This window comes from Sciurus carolinensis, chromosome 14 (assembly GCF_902686445.1).
Source record: "Sciurus carolinensis chromosome 14, mSciCar1.2, whole genome shotgun sequence".
Classification (NCBI taxonomy): Eukaryota; Metazoa; Chordata; class Mammalia; order Rodentia; family Sciuridae; genus Sciurus; species Sciurus carolinensis.
In genome coordinates, this window is record NC_062226.1 from 51,342,858 (window position 1) to 51,366,880 (window position 24,023).

The following is a 24,023-nucleotide window of genomic DNA, read 5'->3' on the forward strand; positions in this document are numbered from 1 at the left end:
TCAAAGCCCTTCAGATACTGTTCACAATGAGGCATGGGAGGGAAGTGCCTTGTAAAGTTCTTAGTTTCTGAATTCTGAAGAGCTAACTTTTAAAAATTGTGTCCTACATTCTCATGCATCATGAGAAAGCTTTTTATGTGTTGCTGCTTTTATTTCATTTCACCTCTAAACTTTCTCTCTGTCCTTAAAGAAATCAAAATTGTCCCTGCTGGTTAAGAGTTGCCCAAGATGCACTGGTGGGCAAACAGATTTATATAAATCTGGATAGATGGGTGACTGAATGGCAGGCAGGTGGATAAAGAAAGTGTAAAATGTAAGCTTTTTTTCATATTTTCTTACTTTACATTTCAAATATCGCTTACAGTGTTAAGCCCTTTTTCCTTCTGTTGGGACTCATCTCTGATTTATTTCTCCCTAGTGTTGTCTTTCCCTAAACACAGTAGTTTTTAAGTTCCACTTTCTTGAAGCTTCATGATGCTGATAAAAATGTTCAAGCATAGCTGGTGTGGTGGCACACATGTAATCTCAATGACTTGGGAGGCTGAAGCAGGAGGATTATAAGTTCAGCCAGCCTCAGCAACATAGTGTGATCCAGTCTCAAAATAAAAAGGGCTGTGAATGTGGCTCAGTGGTAAAGTGCCCCTGGATTCAATCTTCAGTACTAAAAACAAAAAATGTTCAAGCATTGTGTAACTAAGTAGAAGATGAGAAGAGAAAAGATAATGGAAGAGACTGGGACTTTTAATTTCTCTTAAAAAAAAGAAACAAAGAATCAAATGTATAAAAATATTTCCCTACTATTAAATTTAGGTTTCTGAGAGTTTGAAAAAATGCATCCTTATCAAGATCTGTAGTTTATAGTCTACAGTAATCTGTTGATTGTTGTTGTTATTTAAAGTTAAAGCTATGATCTTGGGGCTTCTTTGGAAGACTTTGTAATAAACATTGGTCAAAGAATGTCAGGTCTGATAGAGATTTCCAAGATCATCCAATTAGGTAATACCTAGAATCTATATTTTGTCTTTCCTCCTAAAAGATTACCCTTACTTAGCAAACATTTACGTCCTTACAAGTAGTCGATGTTCAGCACAGGATTTTGGAACTATTATTCAATGAAAAAGTAGTTTTTCTAAGTCATGATGGTGTTTAAGTTTACAAATAACCAAGGGCTGCCTTTCCCCCTATCAGTGAGATTATGCAATTTCTTGGAACATCATTGCAGCATAATAAGAGGATTCTGGCACCCAGAAGATGGAAGCATTGGTGGAAAGAGGGCTGTGTGTCTCTGAGCCTGACACAGCCACACAATGACACTGCCAGGGCAGTGCTGGGGGAGAGAACCACTGCCTGACTATGAAGAAGATAAGGATGTCAAGAGGTTCTCCAGTAAGGCCCAAGCCGTCCCAGACCCACAACAGCCCTGGAAAAGAAACCCATCAGTGTAGGACAAAACTCAACACAAATTATGAAACAAGCAAAAATTAAGCAGTTTTACTGACTAGGCCATAGTATATAGATTCCATTTCTAGGGCAGATAACATTATCTCCTGTCCATTTATACTTATATATTTTTTTTGAGGAACAGCTGAGGTCCAGTACTTGTATCTGATGACCTGGACTCTAGTTACCAGCTGCTCAAGATGCATGCAAAGACCTTTTAACTTGTTTAAAAGTGATGAGAGCTGGGTGTGGTGGCACACACCTATAATCCCAGTGATTTGGGAGGCTGAGACAGGAGGGTTGCAAGTTCAAAGCCAACCTCAGTAACTTAGTGAGACCCTAAGCAATTTAGCGAGGCCCTGTCTTAAAATAAAAAATAAAAAGGGCTAGGGATGTGGTTCAGTGGTTAAGAACCTTGGGTTAAATTTCCAGTACAAAAAAAAAAAAGGCAATGACGAGACTCTTTAATTTCTGCCTATATTTTAATATTGACAAAGAATTATATACTGTTCACTGAGAATCTTGCTGTTAATAATACCATTTGTCATTGTGCTTTCTGAAGAGTCGGAAGAATGTCTATTCATCATTCTCATAAGATACATTAAGGGCTGACTACTTATTAAAAAGGAAAAAAAAAATTCATTACCATCCTGAAAAAAACACTAACATTAATGCCCCTATTCCTTAGAGCAATTCTAATCTGATTGATAATAAGATGATGAAAATGATTTGGGGATTTTTTTTTATAATTATCCAGTTAGCTTTGATGTTAACAAATCTTTTATGAATTGTATCAGCAAGATTTACAATGCCCATGAAAACTACACAAAAACCAATTTACAAGAGCAATTTAGGAAGAAACCCATCTTATCCACAGGTTGCACCCCAGATTCATTTAGGCCAAATTCAAAGCAAAGGAAAGTAATTGCCTTCTGCCAGACCCTCCCAGCGCCATTTTGCATTATTATGAAATACTTTCTTGGCTTCTTGGAGAGCTTAGGCTCAGGCAGCTTCATCACTCACAGAAAAATATTTTGAAGGCTTGGTTTTAGTTCAAAGCCTAGTACAAGAAGATTAAGCTGTTTTCAGGTTGCCGTTGCTCAGTGAGACCTCATTTTGTGTTTAATGTGCTAAATTCTTGACACTAGAATTTTTCTATCTATATGTAAAACAAACCATATGATGGTATTATAAGGGGAGTGAGTTATTTCCTACCATCAGACAGGCAAAAATTTGTCACTTAAAAAAAAAAAATCTGTTCTCTACTTAAATGTTAGCTCTGTTGATTCAGGGTATCCACACAGAAGGCAAGGCAAATGTCTCAGATGGAGCTCCCTTCCAAAAAGAGATGCTTTTTGATTTATCGCTTTTTGATTTACTGTGTGGATTAGAGATAAGGATAGGAACATAGAAGAGGAGAATGCAGAGAATGAGGGACATTGCTAGAAAACACGAATGTAAAGACATTGAGAAACTAAGAACAAAAATAGATTTTTCCACAACTCAAAGCATGGCTTAAAATTCATTAAAAATGAACTATGTGAAGTGAACACAATTATTTATTTCAAAGTCAAAAACTACTCAAACATGAGATATTTTTTAAAAGATCAATGCCCATATGGTCATTGTATTAGTCTATTCAGACTGCCATAACAAAATACCATGGAGCCATATTTAATGTTTAATGACTTAAACAACAGAAACTTGTTTTCTCGCAGTTCCAGGGGTTATAAGTTCAAGATCAAGTTCTGGCAGACTTGGTCTCTGGTCATGGCCCGCTTCCTGCTGCAGATATAACCATCTTCCCACTGTCTTTACATAACTGAGAGGAGGTGAGGAGATAAAGCAGCAGCAGCAGCAAGAGAGAGAGAGAGAGAGAGAGAGAGAGAGAGAGAGAGAACAAGCACTCCATTTCTTATAAGGAAACTAATCCTGTGGGTTCAGGACTACATTTAACCTTAATTACTTCCTAAGACATCCCATCTCTAGATACGGCCATGCTGGGTGGGGGAGCTTCAACATAACTCTGTCTTTTGTTAGTAAGGACTCAAATCTTGGAGTCAAGTAATTGAAGTTTTCCAAATATGGCTCCCTGGTTTCCCATCATCAATCAAAGAGTTTTTCTTCTTCAAGACTCTCCTGTTTCCATTGTCTTTCCACAGAGGAAAGGCAATTGGAGCTTTATCCTAGACTTGTGATCCTCAGGAGAACCATCCCAGAACTCTGAGTTTGCTTTGAAAGCGATTCATAGCACACCTGGTCTGGCAAGTTCAAGAACAAATTCTGTCCCAAAAGTTTATTTTCTACATGTCACTTAAGAGATTTTAAATTCGGGTCTTCAAACTATTTGACCAGAATGATCCACCACCCAGTAGTATGTTGATGAGTCAGTATTTTCAGTAATACAATTTCAAGCATAATGTTCCATTTCTGAAGTCAGTTGACATAATGACGGCCATTGTTACATTCACCCCACTAATTGACCAATACATTTAGGGGGAAATGGAGATAAGAACAACTTACAGTCCCTGAGTCAGCCAGCATTTTCAGATGGGAGTATTCAGGCATTTTCTTTTTTCCAAAGCATGCTGTGTTTGAAGCTTACAAAATGGAGGGAAGTCTATGGAATGGTTCCTGGGAAGCAACTTTTACTTGCCAAATAGTTGTTGATTTCAGAGCCTTTCAACTGTTGTAAGGTGTGACTGAGCATTTTTGGTAATTTTACCTTTGAGAATCCCAACTCTACTATTGTTTTTAGCTCTACACAAAACACAGACTCAAGGTATCACAATATTATGAGTCTTACCATCTGCTTAGAAGCTTTGTTTCTGATAGAAAGTCTACTGAAAGCCTACCTAACTAGAATAAAATAGTATTTTCTCCTTAGGGCTGTGGAATTTTCCCTTTCATCTTATTTACAAAGGCCTTCGATTTATTTCTGTTACCTAAGAGAAAAAGAAATTAGATTGTGGATATCAGCACAGTCAAAAATGCTCAATAAATATTGGATGAGTGGACATATAGAGGAAGAAAATCATTGTGGTTTCCATGTTTATGTCAAATAATTGAATTATAGAATTTTATTGCTGGAAATGTCATTACAGTTTACCTAGTCAGACTTCTTTCTCATAGATGTCTTTAAAGACGTTGTTTTCCTGAATATTTATCCTTAAAAATAAAAATAACCAAATTTGTTTGAGTTTTCACTATATGCTAAGGCCTATTCTAAGTGTTTTCTGCACATTAACTCTTTTAATTTTATAACAACAGTGTTATAGAAGAACACTCTGGAACAGGATTCATGTTTAAGACAATCTTGTATCTAACTTCCTATCTAATAGGAAATATATGAAAAGTGGGTTATCTTTGCTGATCCCTTCTCCAACTGTCCCTTGAGCCATTGTCAAGAATTCTTCTCTCCCTAGGAGCCCCCTTCCCACCCTCCGAAAGGGCACATGAGCCTTTTGACCAGTTCCCACAGAAACCTAATTGGAGAAATGAAACGTGCACCCTTTGACAGAGGATTTTTAATGTTTCAATAATGAATAGAGGAGGAAGGGAAAAGAAGAAGCAGATACCCAATGTTTAAAGATGATGCTGTTTTATTGGGCACATTCCTCCCCGGAGGCTTTATTGACCTTCGAGCACTGAATTCTGGAGTCTGAAAATAACCACCCATCTCCTATTTCAGCTCCTGCTCAAATTATCCCCAGGAAAGTTTATTATTGTAGAGACCTTAATCCATCTTCTACAATGTTCACAAGATATCCATTTTAGAAGTAACCAATACAGGATTATCCACAGTTATAGGAATCCAGGGTCACACTGAACAATGAAATGCACATAAAATCTCAAGTCCTCATTCCAGCCATTAGTGTGCTTGGTTGCCAACTCTTCCTGTAGCCACCTGGACTAAAGGTCGGGCACTTGGGCACAAATGCAAAAGAGTAAGTCTTTCTTCTTAACCTATATTTGAGAGCCCAATATTCACTGTGTCTTATCAGCACCTGCATTACATTTTTAAATGTGCACCTTAGAGATATCACTCAAGGAGCTAAAGGAAGGAAGAGGGCATCCCCACAGCTCCTCCTATCACATCCCCAAATCTGCTATTTATGTCATCTCTATACTGCTGTGGATGCTACATGATGCTGAGGAAATGGAACTAATGCACGGTCCATGTGTTTTTTACCATTTTTTTTTTTTTTTAAGAAATGTGAGCCCCCCAAAACCACCAAAAATTGGTTTCAGGCTCAAAAAAAAAAAAAAAAAAAAAAAAAAAGTCAATTAATTGCTTAGTGTTTACTCTAGCTAGCTTTAAAAAAAAAAAAATAGATCGAGTTTACTGCAAAATAAAGCTGGGAAGCCTGGTATAACTGGGCATAAAGCACATGCATACTTATTTTTTAGGGCTGAGGAAGGGATCCAGTGTAGAATGGGGGAAGAACTGGGATTTGGGGACCACACAGGTCTAGCCTGACACTGTGACCTTCCTTCAAGAGGTCCTCCCTCCCAGGGTGTTCACTCATCAAATGGGACGGGCTGTCTCAATGAGCCAGGGTCCTTCCTGTCCAGGGGGTTCAGAGAAGTCAAGAACTTCACTTCTGATCCAAATCAAACCCCAGATGAGCTGGGCTAAAGGCAGGTCCAGGTGATCCTCTGAGGCTGTGTCCTGTGAACCAGGGATGGGATATGATCACCCATCATAAAACTGAACTGGAACATGGACTATTTTCAGACACTTCCTGGATTTCATTTTAATTTTCTGATAGAAAGATTGCATTAAAGCGGGCTAGCCCTCACACTGGAATGCTACATAGACAAAAGTTAAGAAATTGAGTTGCTTCCAACAAGTAGTTTCTGGCTTTAGAGGCAAACTCTGAACCGATGAATCCAGTTCAGCCCCTCCACTGGAGACCTGAGGCATATTCTGGGGCAAGCCATCCACACCAGAGCATGGGATGCACATGTAAAGAAGGTGAATAGATGCTCACGACACCAGGCCACCCAGGAACGCTGCTGCTGCCCCTGCCATTCATGAGACAAATACAAGTAAAACAAATTTATTGCTCCAGAGTCCTCCCAGAAGATGCTGACTGACACCAGGAACTATTCTGTCATCTGGAGGTGTTCTGACGCCACACCTCTAGATTTCAACCTCCAGTATTGACAAAATGTTTATTAGATCACTAAATGGTTTTATTATTTTATTTAGCTCTGCCCAACCTTGTTTCACAACAATTCAAGCCTGTATGCAAAGCAAAACAACTGATGAAAAAGAAGAAAGTGAATAGTTTTGAGAAAATACAGCAAAGGATGAAGACAAAAGGAAAACGGGGAGACTGCAGTAAGGGGGGCACGGATTCCAGGACTGTGACTGTGGAAGGAGTTGCACATTTTGTTCTGAACTCCCCAGTGGACAAAGCAAAGAAAGAATAGGCTCAGTTGCCTTATTCACAGTATGTCTAAGGTTTTTTTTAATGCTTCTCAGATGAAGCATGACTTTTCCTGGTGCTGAGACAGGAGAGATTTTTCCGTCGAATCCTCATAAAAAGAATACAGGACAAGTTAGGATAAGGTTCCACTGTGAGCAACCAAAACCTCCAAATGACAGGGCTTCAATAAGTAATTTACTCTGTCTCTGCGAAGTCAGTTTTCAGGGCTATGGTACTTTATTTTTATTTTTTGTACCAGGAATTGAACCCCCAAGGACTCTTAATCACTGAATCACATTCCCAGCCCTTTTTATTCTTAATTTTGAAACAGAGTCTCACTAAGTAGCTTAGGGCCTCACTAAGTTACTGAGGCTGGCTTTGAACTTGGGATCCTCCTGCTTTAGCCTCCTGGGTCACTAGGATTACAGGCATGCACCACTGTGCCCAGTTCTACCGCATCTCTTGATGGGTGTCAGGAACTCAGGTTCTTGTTTATTGTCCCTCCACCTCATGGTCCAAGACAGTTGCTCATTCACTGACCAAAATATTCACATTCCAGCTAGCAGGAAGGAAGGACACACCTGACCCTTTAAGGGGAGTTGTGGAGGATATCTCTGATTACATCCCATTGGCCAGAACTCAATCACATGTTCACAACTTGACCTGGGAAGGCTGACAAAGTCTGTCTTCCAGGCCTTGGTGAGCTTTCTGCTTACCAAGCAGAAGGGCAGTAGGTTTGTTTGCTCATGCTGCCATAACAGAATACCACAGACTAGATAGCTTCAACAACACAAATTCATTTTATCACAATCAGGAGTCTGGAAGTCCAAGGTCAAGGTGCTGGCAGGACTGACTTCCTCTGAAGCTCCTTGGCTTGCAGATGCCGGTCTTCTTTCTATGTCCTCCTCATGTGGCCTTTCCTTGTATATTACAAGGTGTCTCTGTGTCCTATCTCTTCTTAGAAAGACATCAGTCAGATTGGACTAGAGCCCATGCTAACAGCCTCATTTAAATTTAGCTACCTCTTTAAGATCTTATCTCCAAATACAGTTCTGAGGTACTAGGGGTTAGGGTTTCACATATGAATTTGAGGGGGGACACAATTCAATCCATAGCAGACAGAAATAGATATTGGAGAATAATCCAAATATTGTCTCATATCCTGCCAGCAACCCTGTAGTTATCAGTAATAAATTCTTTGGGGTTATCTATTTTTTCTCCCCCTTTTAAATGAAAGACTCCTTGAAAGCAAGACTCCTAAAATTGGCACACTGCTTTGCACCCAAATGTACTCAATGAAGGCTGGCAGGTGACGGCAGTAACTACCCAAGAAACCACAGTCTGAGCAGAAACAGGACTCCTGATTCTCTGCCACCTCCTCTTCCCATCATGCTATAAGATCTGACAACCAGCATGGGAATAGAGGGTCATGTGTTTTCATCTCAGATTTCCATATCAGAGGTTACAAGGCCCTATAGCAGTCATCACTGGCTCTGGTTTTGCATAATTCTAGGACTTCTGCAGAGATTCCAGCAGATGTCCAACCGTTTTAATCTCTTATATCAAAAGTCACTTGAATTCCTTCTGGATCACAGTGGTAGCCCTCTCCAGTTTGCTTTGTTTTTGGTGGACACTCTGCCAAAGTTATAGGAGATAATACTAGGTGGTCACAAGGTCAAAGTCCACAGGCCAGAACTCTGAGAAAAGCTGGAAAATCACTACTCAAACCTCAGTGGATTTCTCCCTAGGGATGAGACCAAGACTGTACTGGCATCCCAGCCTGGGCAAAGCAAAACAAGCCCCAAACTTAGTGTTTTTTCTTCTGCTTCTCTAACAAGCTTTCAAGCTGTCGCCCATGGATCCAGAGTGAGGTTTCACTTGGAAAAAAGATGAAGAGATTATCTCCTAAAGGGTGCTCACAGCCTTGCTCCAGGGACACCTCCCCAGTCCACCCTGGGATTCTAGGCTCCTGCACCTCCCTGAAGCAGGACTTGGTCCTCAAAAGGCTGTGAAGTCCTTCACAGAAAGCTGTTTGCATGGCCTGAGGCACAGTCTCTTCTAGTTCATTTCTGCCTAGCTACAGCCACCTCAAATGCAGTTTTTGGAAATCATACAATATAGCTAATTGTTTGCATTGGACAGTAGTGTGTTTAGAGCTTATGCATCTAAACAGACAATTATTTTCTGCTATTTGCTAGTGGCACTGCCTGCCTGGTGACTTTGGCAGATGGAGAAAGAAGCTAATCCGTAGGTTATAAGCAGAAGGGTTATTGATGAAATGTCACCATCTGTTGGTGTCATTAAAATGATATGAGTCATAAAGAGTTTTTTGTTGTTGTTGTTTTTTCTCAAAAAAAGGTTAGCCTGGAGTTTAAAGAGAAGTTGCTAGATTGTGGATGAGAGTGGGGACAGAGTGGGGAGAGGAAGGACACCCAGGAAGGGTAAGAGCTTGAAGAACTCATCAGATCAGCTTGATGGGTCTTTCGGGAAGTCGATCCTCTGCTGGAATAGAACAAACTACCTTGGATGAGACAGGCCACTTACTAGGAACAATGCACATCTTAGTTCTCTCATGCCCATTTCTGGGGCATCTACCAGGGAGAAGGGGAAAGTCATTCATTTGGGTTAAACCAGAAAGATCATATCTGCAAGAGAATAGTTAAAACTCGATGGTCTAAACCTTCATTGGTCCTGTGACACACAGATTATTCTTGTAGCCAGTTGATACCTTGAATGAATTCACCTGCTACATCTCCAAAAAGATGGAAATAGCATGGACTAGAGATAAGAACCAGCACACCCAAACTTCCATCAGGGATGGGATCCCTCAGAATGGAGTAAAGACAGTAGTGAATGGACCAGCAGTGAATTGCATTAACAAAAGGATAGAGAGGGTGTGAAATGTGCAGTTAATGAGGACCCAGGTGACCAACATGCATACTGTTCCAATTCGACTTGCTTACCTAATCCCCATAACACTGTCACATTTGCAGTTTGCAGAATCTCTAACCCACAGCCAAGGTCACACGCCAAAGCAGAAGAACCGTTTTTCAACAGGGCTTCAGATCCCTTTATTCTTGTTATTTTTATTTATTTTAACTTCCAGAGGGAGATGAAGAGGAGGTACTTGTGTAAATCACTATGAAGCCTTTAGGACTCCTAGCATTTGCCAAATAAATAAATGTAACCTAGCTTGCCACAAGCCCGGCCTCACACCCAGCCCTGACCTCTAGTTGAGTCCTAAGCCATCTGGCCTGAGCCTGTCCCACCTGCCACCCCCTTAGGGCCACAAATGCTAGAGGGTCATTACTACTGCTTAGAAATTGTGTGACGCTGGAAGTGAGGTCACAGAGAGCAGGAGCTCTCTGAAGCCTGTGCAGGCTGTTTCTCTGGTCTCAAAAGGAAGCCTCGGTGGAAAAGTTCCTGTTGATATTTTTAGATCTGATGCTTGGTCCTGCTGCTGCACTTTCATTTTTAAACAAGCGGGGAAGGGAGTGATGGATGGTGTCTGCAGTGCTGTTTTGGAGGCTCCGAGGGCCCATCTGACAGGCTAATGGTCATCCTGCCGGGCTGGATCTGCCTTTCATCTCTTCCAGCTCTGGGACTGCAGAAGCTGCTGACTGCAGTGACTGGCGAGTCAGACACTGGCTGTGCTCCCAAATTACAGTGGGACCTTTACAGCCTGGCTCTGAAACCCAGTGCGGGCCCCGTATCTTGCTCAACTTCCACCCTCTATTTCTCTGGGGAAGGAGACATGCATCTGCACAGTAAGCCTTTGACTGCAAGTGAAATCATTTACAATTCAACAGGTGATTAAGCAGGTTGAAAACACACAAGAATCACTGAGTTTAAGCAATCCTGGGCCAGCAGGAGGGAGTTGAACCCCCTCAGTGTTATTACTGATTTTTTTCTGCAGTGATTTTCATGTGCCTGCTGAAAATTAGTACTCTTAAAAAAAAAAAAAAAAAAGGAATTTTAATTTTTACCAGTGTTTTTCCTTCCAAGGATTCTGAATCCCCTGGCATAGCCCTCAAGGAGAGAAGAGATAAGGGGTCATTGGTCTGTTGCTCTGCAAATAATTTCTCATAAAAAGTTCCTGAACTGAAGCTGTAGCCCACGATAAATAATTATTTGACTAAAGTGAGAAGCTGAGGAGCATTCAAGGAGAAAAAAGAAAGTTCTTAAATGCTCCTGCTGGATGATTTACTGTTTGTTCCTATGGCTCAGATTGGCACAAGGAGTTCTCTTATAAAACCAAAAAGCACATTTGTGAAGCAGTTGGGGCAGCTCAGGAACAGTCCTAATGAGGCTTGGAGCTCACTCCCTCCCTTTGGTTTTGCTTCTGTGGCCTGTCCACTGCCCTTGTTGTGCTTCTGTCTCCTTCTACAGCAGACCACGGAGACATCTGAGGAGGAGGAGGACCAGCCCCTGAGCCTGGCCTGGCCTTCCAACACCCGCAAACAGGTCACCTTCCTGATCGTCTTCCCCATCGTGTTTCCACTCTGGATCACCTTACCTGATGTTCGCAAACCTGTGAGTAAAGTGTTTTTGAAACAGGTTCCTGGTCAAAAGGAAGAGGAGAAGTGATGCAGATACATGTGAATTCTTATAAATGCCTGACATTTCTCTGGATAGGCACACAATTGTGATTGTTCAGATTACCAGACCTACATAACCAACCACCCTTAAACTTAGTGGTGTGCAACAAATACCATGTTATACTGCTCATGGACCCGGTGGATCAGGAATTGGAGTAGGACACACTGGGGAATGGTCAATTCTGTGCCACAATGTCTGGGCCTCAGCTGGGAAGGTTTGAGTGGCTGGGGTAACTCACAGCTAGGGGTTACAGTCACCTGGAGGCAAATTAGCTGATGTTTCTGACACCCGAGCTGGATGATTAAAAGACTGGGTTCAGCCGGGGTTGTTTATTGGCATGCCTCAATGTGGCCTCTTCATGTGACTCGGGCTTCCTCACAGCATAGAGGCCTCAAGATAGTCAAATATCTTACATAAGAGGTCAGCACTCCAAGAGTGAGCGTTCCAGCAGCAAAAGGCAGAAGCTTTGTGGTCTTTGATGTCCTAGTCTCAGAAGTTATATAGTAGCTATACTCTATTGGCCAAAGCAGTCATCCTGTGGTGATTAAAGGGGTGGAGAAAAAAAAGTTTACCTAGAATACATCAGTCACATATAGCATAGGACACTCTTGATGAGAAGACTGTCAAAGAACTTGCAACCATATTTTAAAATCACCATAGTTATTGCCTCTGAGAAGGGCAACTATAGGTCCGAACAGGAGGGTGATTCACTTTTCCTAGAATTTTATTTTGGCTATATAACTACATACATGGACTATTCACTTAACTCAAAACACAGTTTAAAGAAATGCATTCGTGTAGTGAAATTGCCTTCATGTGTGATCCTCTCCTTCCTTTATTATTATCATTACTACAGTCAATATTATCCAGGTATTGGGTGTTGTGAGCACAATACTATCCTACAGTCAGCAAAGTACAGTCTGAGTTCCTGGCCAATTAATGGTCCTCAACTGTTAGTTCTTGTCCTAGAGGTGAAAGAACTAATGAGAGGGAAAGGAGAAACAGCTCTACTCTCTGTCATGGCACTTCACACATACCCACTCAACAAAAGCATATGCCTACCATGCCGCAGATTCTGTACTAGGTATTTTCAATAAGTTATATTATGGAGTCTCAGGAAACAACTAGGGTGGAGAGACACACACGACATAATTGACTTATCCCTGGCCACTTGCCAGAGGGTGAGAACTGAGCTTCAGACCCAGGTCTGTGTGAACATGACTTCTCATATGTCATGGCATCAAAACTTGGGAATCAGGGGGAAAAAATCATTTCTAAACTCATTTGAAATAGAATACTGTGGTGACATACAGCATAATTTAGCATAAATCTTCAAGAGCCCCTTGATGATCCTACTTTCCTCATTTAAAGAGACAGGGAGGGAGAAAAATCCCATCCCATTATCCTGTAAATAATCCAGCCTGGTGAAGAGCCATGTCTTATGCAGTATACACCAGGAAAGGACCCCCTTGTGGAAGGACTCCCCAAACACAAGAGGTTTTTTTGGTATGTAGCAGTTGTGGCTAAATTAAGGCAACATTTAGGTTTCCTTTGCAAAACACAACTGCAGAACATCTGCCCAGTGCAAAGACCTGGCTTCCTGAAAACACAGTCAAATAGTTGGATGTGTTTGGGGTTTTTTTGTTTTGTTTTTTTGATTTTTGGTTTTGAGGGAGTTTTTTGTTTATTTGTTTTTGTTTTGCCCTTGGTTTGTATCACACTGATATTTTTTAAATCAATCTCTCTCTCTCTCTCTCTCTCTCTCTCTCTCTCTCTCCCCCCCCCCCCATTTCTATGCTGTTCAGCCCACAGCTTTTATTTGCCCCAGGGAGGGAAATCAGGGAGTCAGATGTGGTTTTCTAAATCCCCACAGAAGGCCCAGTGTGCCATGGTCCACAGGACAGGGAGCTGACTGGCTAAGAGAGTGTCAGCACACAACCACAGAGGCAACCAGGGAGTTGTGCAGGAACAGGAAGAAGATGACAATGACCCCAGGCCCTGGGCTCTCGGGGTTGGGCAGGACTCCAAGAGCAAGGGTTGGCAAAGCGTTCATCCTGTCATGAGCTAAAAGGTCAAGGAAGCCTGTTAGAGAACATGAAAAACTCCCAAACAGCACTTCCTAGAAAACAAACCAGAATCAACCAAAACAGCAGTAGCCTGAATCACGATAACTGCTCTAGAGGATGCTGTAATACCAAGGAGAACAATACAGGAAGATGGGGTACTATGTGGTGCACTCCTCTGCACCACAGACTCATCTTTCACTGGGCAGCCCATGCTTGAGGGCCAGCCCCTGGTCACCTGGGCTCAGGTGGCCAATGGACTTTTCCTCATTGTTCCCCAAGTGCTAGTCATGAGATCAACTGGAATTTTTCTGTCTTTTTCTGAGTATACTATGTGTTATTCCAAGGAGAAATGAGATTTCCATGAGGAATATTTGGTTGTTTTAAAACTTACGCAGCAAATATTTGTTGGAATACCTATTATATTCTAAGCACTGGGCTTGGTCCTTTGAGAGATGTAAAAACACAGAATTCACAATTTATATCTTTAAGGAGCTCTAAGTTCAGTATAGGAAGCAAGGCATGCTTACATACAACTAACTATAAGGCAAGATTGCTTCACTGTGGTAGTAAAAGGAGCTGGACTTGAACCCGGATCTCCTGACTGCTACCTTCTGTGGTGGGTTTACTCATGTGTGCAGCCTTGGAAAAGGCATTTCTCAGCTCTGGACCACTTTTCCCTCTCCTGTGAATAAAAGGTTAGAAAATCTTGAGATTCCCTGCCAGCATAACTTTCTGTGATTAAAGGCAGCATAAATAAAGAAATAGCCATTGATACAATATTGCAAATTGAAGGTGACCATATGTCCCAATTTTCCCAAGATAGTCCCATTTTATTCTCAAAATATTCTGGTTTAGAAGTAGATTATATGGGCATTCTCTACATACTTGATATGCCAAGTGAAAGAAACCATGCCAGTTGATACAAAGACCATTAAGATGCCTCTTGAGCCAAGCACAGGGACCCATACCTATAATCCCAGCTGCTTGGGAGGCTGAAACAGGATGATTGGGAGTCCAAAGCCTGCCTCAGCAAAAGTGAGACACTAAGCAACTCAGTGAGACCTTGTCTCTAAAATACAAAATAGGGCTGGGGATGCAGCTCAGTGGTCAAGTGCCCCTGAGTTCAATACCTGATACCCAAAAGAAAAAAAAGAAAAGATGCCTCTTGATTATACTAGCGCAGAAGAGTCTTGTTAGATTTGATCTTCTCTCAGTTTCCTTCAGGTATAACACACTACTCCAACCTTAAAAGCACAAGCATTTTTAACCCATAATTCTGTGAATTGGCAGTTTGGTTTGGGCTCAGCTAGACAGTTCTGCTGCTGCTACCAGCTGGTTAGCATGAGGGTACCTGAGCAGGAAGTACATCCCTGCTCCACATGACCTCTAATCCTTGAGCAGGCTAGCCTGGACTTAATCACAGGATGGTAAAGTGCCAAGAGCAGCAAGGATGAAAACTGCAAAACCCTCTTGAGATCTAGTTTGGAATTTACACACAGTCATTTGCACCACATTTTACTGATCAAAGCAAGTCATAAAGCCAGGCCAGACTCTTAAGAGTGATGAGATGTACCTTTCCTCCTGATAAAAAGAGAAGCCAAGTACTGTGGCTATTTTTACAGTCCTACCATAGACCTCATGTGCTTCCACAAAGAGCTCCTGAGAAAATGTCCATGGGCAGGAAGGAGAGGAGAAAATTAGGAAGAGATATTTGGCAATCCTTAGGGCCTGGCAGCTCTGCCTCTTCAGTGGTTTTTTAAATTTAATTGGAGACAAACATCCCAAACCTTAACAATAATTACAAGGAAAACATGATAGTATGCTTCTAGTTTCAGTGTAAATAGTACTCCCACTTGTCTTTATTTCCACTTCATTTACATGCAAATTACATGACAGTGTTTATTGGATCACACACAGTTTCAGCTCACATAATTAATATGAGCTTCACATTTATAGTTTTCTTAATTTAGTGACTTTGTTTAAAAAGTAAAACAACTAAAATATAAACCTTAATGATGAATGTGTTTTTGGTGAAAATTGAAAATATAAAGCAAAATAAAGACTCCCAAATTTCTCTTCTCTCATGGCCCAGCATGGGTGTTCTTACAAAACAGGAATGCATCTAATGATTTATGAAAACAGACTACATTAAAGCTAAAAAGGAATCTGAGAACACAGCTAGATATTTGCAATGTTTATCATTTATTCAGTTGCCAAGTATTTATTGAATGCCTACTATGAGCCAGCCGCAGCTATAACAAGAATGAAATGATTGAGACCCAGAGAGGTTTAGTCAACTTGTTCAGATACACTCAACTAAGTAACAGACAAAGCCAAGACTCTAGACCAGGTCTCCACAGTCACTTATACTTACTTCCCCAGGTGTCAGTTTCCTCATCCCTTAAAAACTAAAATGAAGGTAATATATCTAATAACAGCTATAATTATTATGTGCTGGTCACTTTTCTAGACATTTTATGTGTGTAAAATCTTCAGAACAACCAGATTTTTATATTTCTTCCATTTTAAAAATGAAGAAACAAAAGCTTAAAAGGATTAAGTATTTGGTCTAAGGACACATCTGTGAGAAGAGATTCCTGAACCAGTCATATTAATCCAGAGACCACACTTTTAATCTTAATAGGATTTTTGTGGGGAACTCTGTTAAATATGTATACATCAAACTGGGTGTGGTGGATTACAGGTCTTTAATCCCAGCTACTCAGGAAGCTAAGACAGGAGAATCACTAGTTCAAGGTCAGGCTGGGCAACATACCAAGACCCCCATTCCTCCATCCTAACCCCCACAAAGAAAAACCATATACTTTGGAACCTTACACAGAAGATGCTGAGTGAATACTTGTTGATTTAAATAGGTAAGAATATGGCCAATTTATGCAACCAGCTAATATCCAGCAACTTTTTTTTCAAACCAAGCTAATATCACTCTGATGTACTAAAAGCTTCTAATGAGAACATTCACTATCATTTGTGTAAGTAAACCATTACATTGGAAACAGAATGGACAGCACATGGACACAATTTGCTTATTTGCTAATTAGTAGAAAGCCTATCCCAACAGATGTCAGGATGAGACTAACCATACATTGACGTGTTAGACTTTGGCTTGAAAGGATATTTTCTCCCTTCCAATGAGACTGGTAACTAAACAATTTCACAGGTGCTACAAGGAAGTGATGTCTAGAATGAAATCAGAGTCCAAAGAAGGGGAATGGTCCAGAAAAAAAAATGACAGAGGAAGGAATGGCTAGGTTGTGAGATTGTGCATGGCAAGGTAGTTTGACAGGGAAACACTTAGCCAAACTGCTGATGCATGAAGGATTGAAACTTCTGAAGCAGGAACAGTATGGGAGGTTGGGAAGGCAGATGGCCATACAGCTGGAATGCTAGTCTGTTTCCCTGATGCTTTTTTTATTTTCCAACATTCAGAGCAGAGCCTAGCATTATGAGAATCATCATCATTATGTCTATGACTGGGTGTATTTTGAGCATGACTGGTTTTTCTTTAGGAAGGAGTCAGTGTAACATACATGATAAGAGCACATGCTGTGTAGTCAGGCAGACCAGGTTTGAATTTTATCACTAGTTGGAGATCTAGGTACAGAGTAAGTAAGTACCCATCCTTTACCTACCCTTAGTTTATGATTAAGACCTTGAAAATTCATACATTTGATTTTTAACCTTTTTTTAACGATGCCTTATATAAATTAGATACTTTTTGATGTCCATTAATTACTAATTGTCTTCTTGATTAAGAATACAAGCTTCAAATATTGAATGAGAAACGTTCTAACAGATTGATTTCAATTTAGTTCCATTAAGTTCTTAGACTGATAGCTTGCTTTCTACCTTTCGGCTAGGATTATTCTGTAGTTCAGTGATGACATTTTTCAGATGAGAAATAAGTTTAAGTGATTTGATCCTGACTTTGAAGTCACTTCAATGAGCAGAAGTGCAAAGGTAAAAAATTAAATATGAAAATGAACACCAATTACACATTTAGTAAATGAGCTAAATGGAAAGTGAGCAATCTATGAAATGAAGACTCTCCTAGGACATGCGGTACAAATGCCACAACTTAAAGTAGGGAGAAGCTCTCCATTTCCCTCATGCAATGCTCAGAATCAAGCACTGGTTAATGCTTAAATCATGTGTGGCCCCATGTGACAAGAAGGGCCCTTCTCTTCTCCATAACAGAGCAGGACCCCAGGTCAAAAACTTTGCAATACATAGAACCCTGAGACAGTGACTCATGACCAGAAGGAAAAGCTGGGAGGTTCAATCAGCTACATGCCTTGCCTGGGAAAACTTGATCTCTTACCTTGAGTTCAGGAAATTTGCTCTCCAGAATCCAGCTATACTTCCAGCTTTAAAGAAATTTGCCTTCAGAAGTGAAGGTTTCAGTCTCCACCTTGAGAAAACTTTTTTTTTGTTTTTTGGTTTTTTTTTTTCCTCATTACCCATAGAAATGTTTCCAGGGACCTAAGTCTTTGCCCAAAATATTTTCCTTCTAAGAAATGGAAGGAGCATGGGGAAGCACTTAAAGGGAAGGTTTTGGCTACTCACTGTGGCCTGATGTCCTTCCCTAACATAATCAAGTCCTCTTGGTCTTCCAGACCCTCCAGCTAATGAATGGTCCAAAAAAGCAGCAGTCATGTAAAGAGAAAAACAATTATTATAAAGTTTAAGAACTATGTGAATGATAATAACATCTTCTGAAAACTTGAAATTAGTAAAGAGAACATAAACCTAGTTTGGAGCAATGAGACTATTGGAGGGAGGGACAGGAAATGAAAATGACTAGGGGGAGGGACAAGGGAAGGAAACCAGGAAGTACCAGGGATTGAAATGGACCAAATTGTATTCCATGCCTGTATGATTATATCAAAATGAACCCCACTATTATATATAACTATACTGCACTAATAAAAACACTTTTTAAAAAATCTGTGGCAGAAAATGTTCTTTGATACTGCCCCAGGCCAGCCCTTCAGACAATCGAGTTGCTTTTATCCAGGTCAACTCCAGGATTTGTTTCTCTGGACAAAATTGGATAACATTATCAAAGTGAAAAAAAAATGGGGGGGGGGGATTTTTTTTCTCAATATGGAAAGTTTTGAAATAAAAAGTATTTGATAATAATAGGTGAGAGACAGCATCCTGCTGTCTGAGCATATTTTGAGAGATTCCAAATATTCCACAAAGGGCACCTAAAATGGTTCAGTGCAAGCCTGGATTTCTGCGTAGTGAGGCCAGGTATGAAACCCTCCTTTTTGGGTGTCTAATTTTTTTTTTTTTTTTGTAGTGCTGGGGATCGAACCCAGAGTCTTATGCATGTGAAGCAAGCACTCTATCAAACCCTATACTCTATACCCAGTCCTTGGGTATCTAATCTTTTTATTGATGATCCTAGGAAACTTTTGAAGTGCTCACAATGGAAACCTTGAGATTGTACTAAGTTCAATACAAGAAGCAAAACTGAACATAATATAGCTTGGGGGGAGAAAAAAAAAAAAAACACTCCCAACAACAATGTCTGACCTGCCCCTGCCCACCAGTGGGCATCAGCCCAGTTGGGCATCTCCACCTCTGTCCTCTCCAGTCGACACGTGGGGTACCATGTCTGGGAGACTGGTCATAACCAGAAATCTGTGGTGTGGTGGCCCCTGTGTGGCTTTTCTGATAATAGATGGGACTGTAAGATGAACAAGTCTAATTTTAAACATACTAATCCTTCCCACTACTTGCTTAATGTAATTAACTGCATAGGTTTTCTGGTACATGGATTATTAGGATACAATGTTTGCAAGCAGTAGAAACTATTCTGATGAACTTGGGAGCACACTAAAAAGAGGGAAGGAGATGAGGGAGAATATGACATAGTTAACAGACAGAAGGAGAGGCCTTAGAAAAGGCAGGCGTAGAGAGCATTTAAGCATCTAGCTACAGGAACTAACACACATCCTCTTCAAAAGAGTTCCAACCCAAGAACCAGCACTGCAATCATTCTGCTCCCACCAGTTTCACATTTCCAAGAGAGAATTTTACACAGCTTGATAAGGGAGAGGTCGGGCCTTTTGATTGCCAATCTTACCAAGATGCAGGAAATGCAGGAAGAGTGTTTGCACAGGTGGTTATAGCTTTAGACTGTCAGGTCCATCACAGTTGGTAGCCCTGACTCTTGCCTCCTCTGGTTGTCTTTCAGTCATCGAGGAAGTTTTTTCCCATCACATTCTTTGGCTCCATCACCTGGATCGCAGTATTCTCTTATTTGATGGTCTGGTGGGCACATCAGGTAAGACCTGGACAGTGTTACCCATCTGCTTTATATCCTCTCTAGTTTTGGTTGCCAAGTGGTTAATCAATGTGTTTGCTTTCTGAAACTGTCACAACAATATTGAGTGTGACACAGACAAGTTGAACATTGCAGGACTGAACTTTCCCTAGTCTCTGGGCTTTTCACGGTGACCTGGAATCAAAGTGGAATAGCCACTGGACAGCCACATGGAGGAAGGCAAGCTTGACTGCTTCCTGCCTGAGCCCAGGCCAACCCAGGGTGAAAGGAAGGTCTCACTGTACCTGACTCATGGTATTTATCCTGCATAAGCCACTCAGCATGGCCCTCACCAGCCTTTCACAGCTAACTCTCAGGAAAGGACCTACAGACTAAATGACTTCTTTTGACTTCAGTTAATGAAAATAACATTTTTCCATTCTATCACTTTAAGCCCAGTCTAATCATAATGCTTATCACGAAATATGGCTGTAGTTGAAAAACATGAATGAAAGATTGAAATACAAGGTCTCACAGTCTCAAAGATCACAGTGGTGACCATTATTATACAGTGTGCCGTAGGATGGGAAATTCATATGCCTTTACTTTATAATCTTTACATTAGCCCCATACACAGGTTCAAATCCTATGAAGGAGGTACTAAATTACTATATACACTGTATAGGTAAAGGACTTAAACTTAAAACTGTTAGTAAAATTGGCCGAGAACACATAGGTAGTAAATAGCAGAACTAAGATTCTAACTCAGGACACTGCAGCTCCAGAATTTATCCTTTTAATCTTTACTACATACTACATAAATTCCAAATTACCCACTTGTGTCCTTTAAAATAGTCTTAGAATTATTATAATTGTTAATATAAAATAAAACAGCATTTTGAAATCAGAAAATATGTGCCAAGAACTTATGTGGATAGAATCTTTAATAAGTGGCACTAGAAAAATCAGATTTCCTTTTACCAAAATTAATTAACTTATATCCTTACCTCATACCATATGCAAGTAGATCATGGTTCTAAGTGTAAAAGAAAAAACTATCAAATGTTTAGAAGAAACCATAGAAAATCTACATGACCTGATTTGATCAGGGTACTATGCCATCCCTGTGCCCTTCATCTTTCCTCTGGCTCTTCAAAAGTCAGCATCAGTGACAGGAACCCCAAACATGCCTATGAAGAATAGTTCTTTGGTGAAATTATTTCTAGAGCCACCCAGATTCATCAGAGGTTTAGTGTATCATTATACACTTATTCGTTAAGGAAACATCATTATTCATGTGACTTCCCATACTGTGAATGGACCCTAGTAAACCAGCTTTTGTCCATGCTGAAAGAACCCTGACAGCTAGTCTCATTCTTTGAAGAGTAATGTCATGTCTGAGTTATACTAGCTGATATTTATTGGTCATCTACTTTATGCCTGACACCATACTGTTTGCTTTATAAGCATCATCACATATAATCATCACAATCACTCTGAGTGGATGTTATTGTCATCATGTTACAGATGGGAAAAACTGGGAACCAGAGAACGTGGCTACTGTGCACTGGAATTACAGTTTAGAATATGCACCCAGGACTCTTTCTGTCCCAAACCAGTGCTCTTAATCACATCCTCATACTCCTCATCAATTTCTGGCCTTTCCTGTCTACAGTGGCATTCAAACTCCAAATACAAATGGTTTTTGAAGTTGTCCCTGCTTTAGAATTCCCCCAAGAAGTTAATTATTAAGATGCTAAATAAATTAGACCTTTCTTAGTATGTCAATCATTTAGTCAGCAACTTTACAGTCTTTGACATTTCACTCTGATTGTAAAAAAAAAAAAAAAAAGACATCAAGGAGAACATTTTGCTCTTGTGCAAAATTTTTATTTTTAACTTTTTCTAGAACACTAGGAAAACATGCTAGGGAAATCATCTACCTATGCAGATTGATCTGTTCATTCAGTAAATAGGTCTTCAGAGCCTACTGTTTATCAAGCTGTGCTCTACAAATTAGGGACACATAGCATTCAAGGACCCTATTGGCAAGGACCTTACTTTCTAAGGGGGAGCAGTGAATCTGTGTGCCTAAGCATAGGGTAAACTAAGTCAGCTCACCAGTCTCTGGAGCAGGCATGACCATCAAAATAAAGTTCCCAACTATGCTTTTAAGCTAGTAGGAACCATGATGTTACTTATAAATGAAAAAAGATTTACAATTCCCTAAAGACCTTTATCCTTACAATTTCTTTATCCTTCAACTATTTCAAAAAACTCTGGATGTCTGGAGACCAAATGGAAAACAGCATGTTGATTTTCAGAGCTCTAACTCATCAACTCCAAAAAATACTTTCAATATTTTTATAAGTCCCAACAAGACAAGTTGCTCAAAAGAATGGAAGAGCTTCCCTCTGAAGCTAGAACAACCCTCCCAACAAAAATATCAGTCTTAAAAGACAAAGACCATAAGAAAATGCAATCGCTGCAAACCCCATTTCACTTTTTGATAATGATGTACTATTTACAAAAGGTTTTTCCGCAGCATTTAGTTCCCACAACCACCTTTTTAAGGCAGATAATGCCAATCCCACTTTATGGATAAGAAAGCAAGGACCAAAGATGCTGTACACGAAGCAGTAGTGGGTCAAATGGTTAACAGACACCAAACCAGACCTCTGATTCCCTCGCTGTTGCCTCTACATAGCAGCTTTGCCAATTTCCATTTTCAAATTACCAAACCTGAACACACGCCAAATCAATTTTCCTGTGGAAATGGTGGAGCCTAAAAGTGTTTGAGTGGTACAGACAATAGGAGATATTAAGGAAAAACATGGAACACTGAGTGTCAGTCCTTAATCTTTGATGGTAAATTGAAGGGCATGTCTATCCCAGGAGTTGGCACTGCTTGCCCCTGGGTTCAAAGGCCAGTTGGTTTGTATAACTCAAATCTTTCAGCTTCCCTGGCTTGGTTTTAGGAAACACCATATGGTGGCTGCACTCAAGCCCTCTATGGCTTTTTTTAAATTTGAGATTATCTGCTTAATCTTTGCATAAACATTGCTGATCTCTTGGGTCTCAATGTCATAAAAATATAAACTCCTCTATGGCAATGATTGTGGCTCATTCATCTTTATCATCTCAACCCTCAGCATAGCACAGAGAAGGAACTCATTAAAAGGGGTTGCGGGGAAATTTTGTGGTGAGGATGGTTTTGTGATTTGCAACACTTATGTTTGACCCTGTCGTGACGTGTAGGTTGGAGAGACCATTGGCATTAGTGAAGAGATTATGGGTCTGACCATCCTGGCTGCTGGGACCTCCATCCCTGATCTTATCACCAGTGTCATAGTGGCTCGGAAGGGGCTAGGAGACATGGCTGTGTCCAGCTCTGTTGGAAGTAACATTTTTGACATCACCGTAGGGTAAGTGAAAGCCACATAAAAGTACCCACCAGCTCCATCATTGATTTTGTCTTCCGAGACTCTGAAGATATGACCAGGATCTCTAAGCCCAAACTCAGCAGTACTAACAGAAAACAAAGACTGAGAGTACCATTCTATTATTCAGAGAACTTAATGAAGAATAAGGCATTCCTAGACAGGCAGAAATACATACCTGCATCTATAATGGATGCTTTAGAAAATACTTTAGGAGAATTCTATTTATTTAGCTGCACTCACCACATATTATGAATATTCAGTATTCAGACAGGACTGAGATGCTCTGATAGTTCCACAGTGTTTTTGTTCCATATTCTAGTTAATATCCCTGATCAGCCCCAGGCAAGATTTAAGACAGATTGAGATGAACATTCTGTCTCCTTGGAAAATGCTAGCAGCCTTGGCGTTTTCATTGGTGTATCTGTGCCTGTGATGATATTCTAGGATTTTTGAAAATAGGAAAATGAGATTTTTTTTTCTTACAATTAAGCAAACTGGAGTTCTAGGTATGAATAATCACTATAGTCAGCCAAATTGAGAGGACTGATGTTATCTCTCCCATCGCATTAACTTGTCAAAAGTAAAAGTGGACTGACTCATGAACCTGAACGGCAATCCCCCAAGAAAGACAGTCACAGGATTTTATCTTTATAGTCCCAGAAGAGCAGGGCTCTTGATCCTTGAGTTTGGAAACCCAATGAAATGCATGTATGTTCTCTTTAAGCATCTTGAATATTGTTGTCTT

At 40.4% G+C, this 24,023-nt stretch overlaps 1 protein-coding gene across 4 annotated transcripts in view; it reads left to right on the plus strand.

Annotated features, from left to right (window-relative positions):
* Window positions 1-24,023, plus strand: part of Slc24a2 (solute carrier family 24 member 2) — a 215,745-nt gene that overhangs the window by 185,099 nt on the left and 6,623 nt on the right. For 3 of the 4 annotated variants that reach the window (XM_047524978.1, XM_047524981.1, XM_047524980.1), the window contains 3 exons: window positions 11,265-11,408; window positions 19,767-19,856; window positions 23,094-23,260. In XM_047524978.1, the coding sequence (XP_047380934.1) occupies window positions 11,265-11,408; window positions 19,767-19,856; window positions 23,094-23,260 (401 nt within the window). The remainder of the gene's footprint in view (window positions 1-11,264; window positions 11,409-19,766; window positions 19,857-23,093; window positions 23,261-24,023) is intronic. The other variant, XM_047524979.1, reaches the window with a different exon arrangement.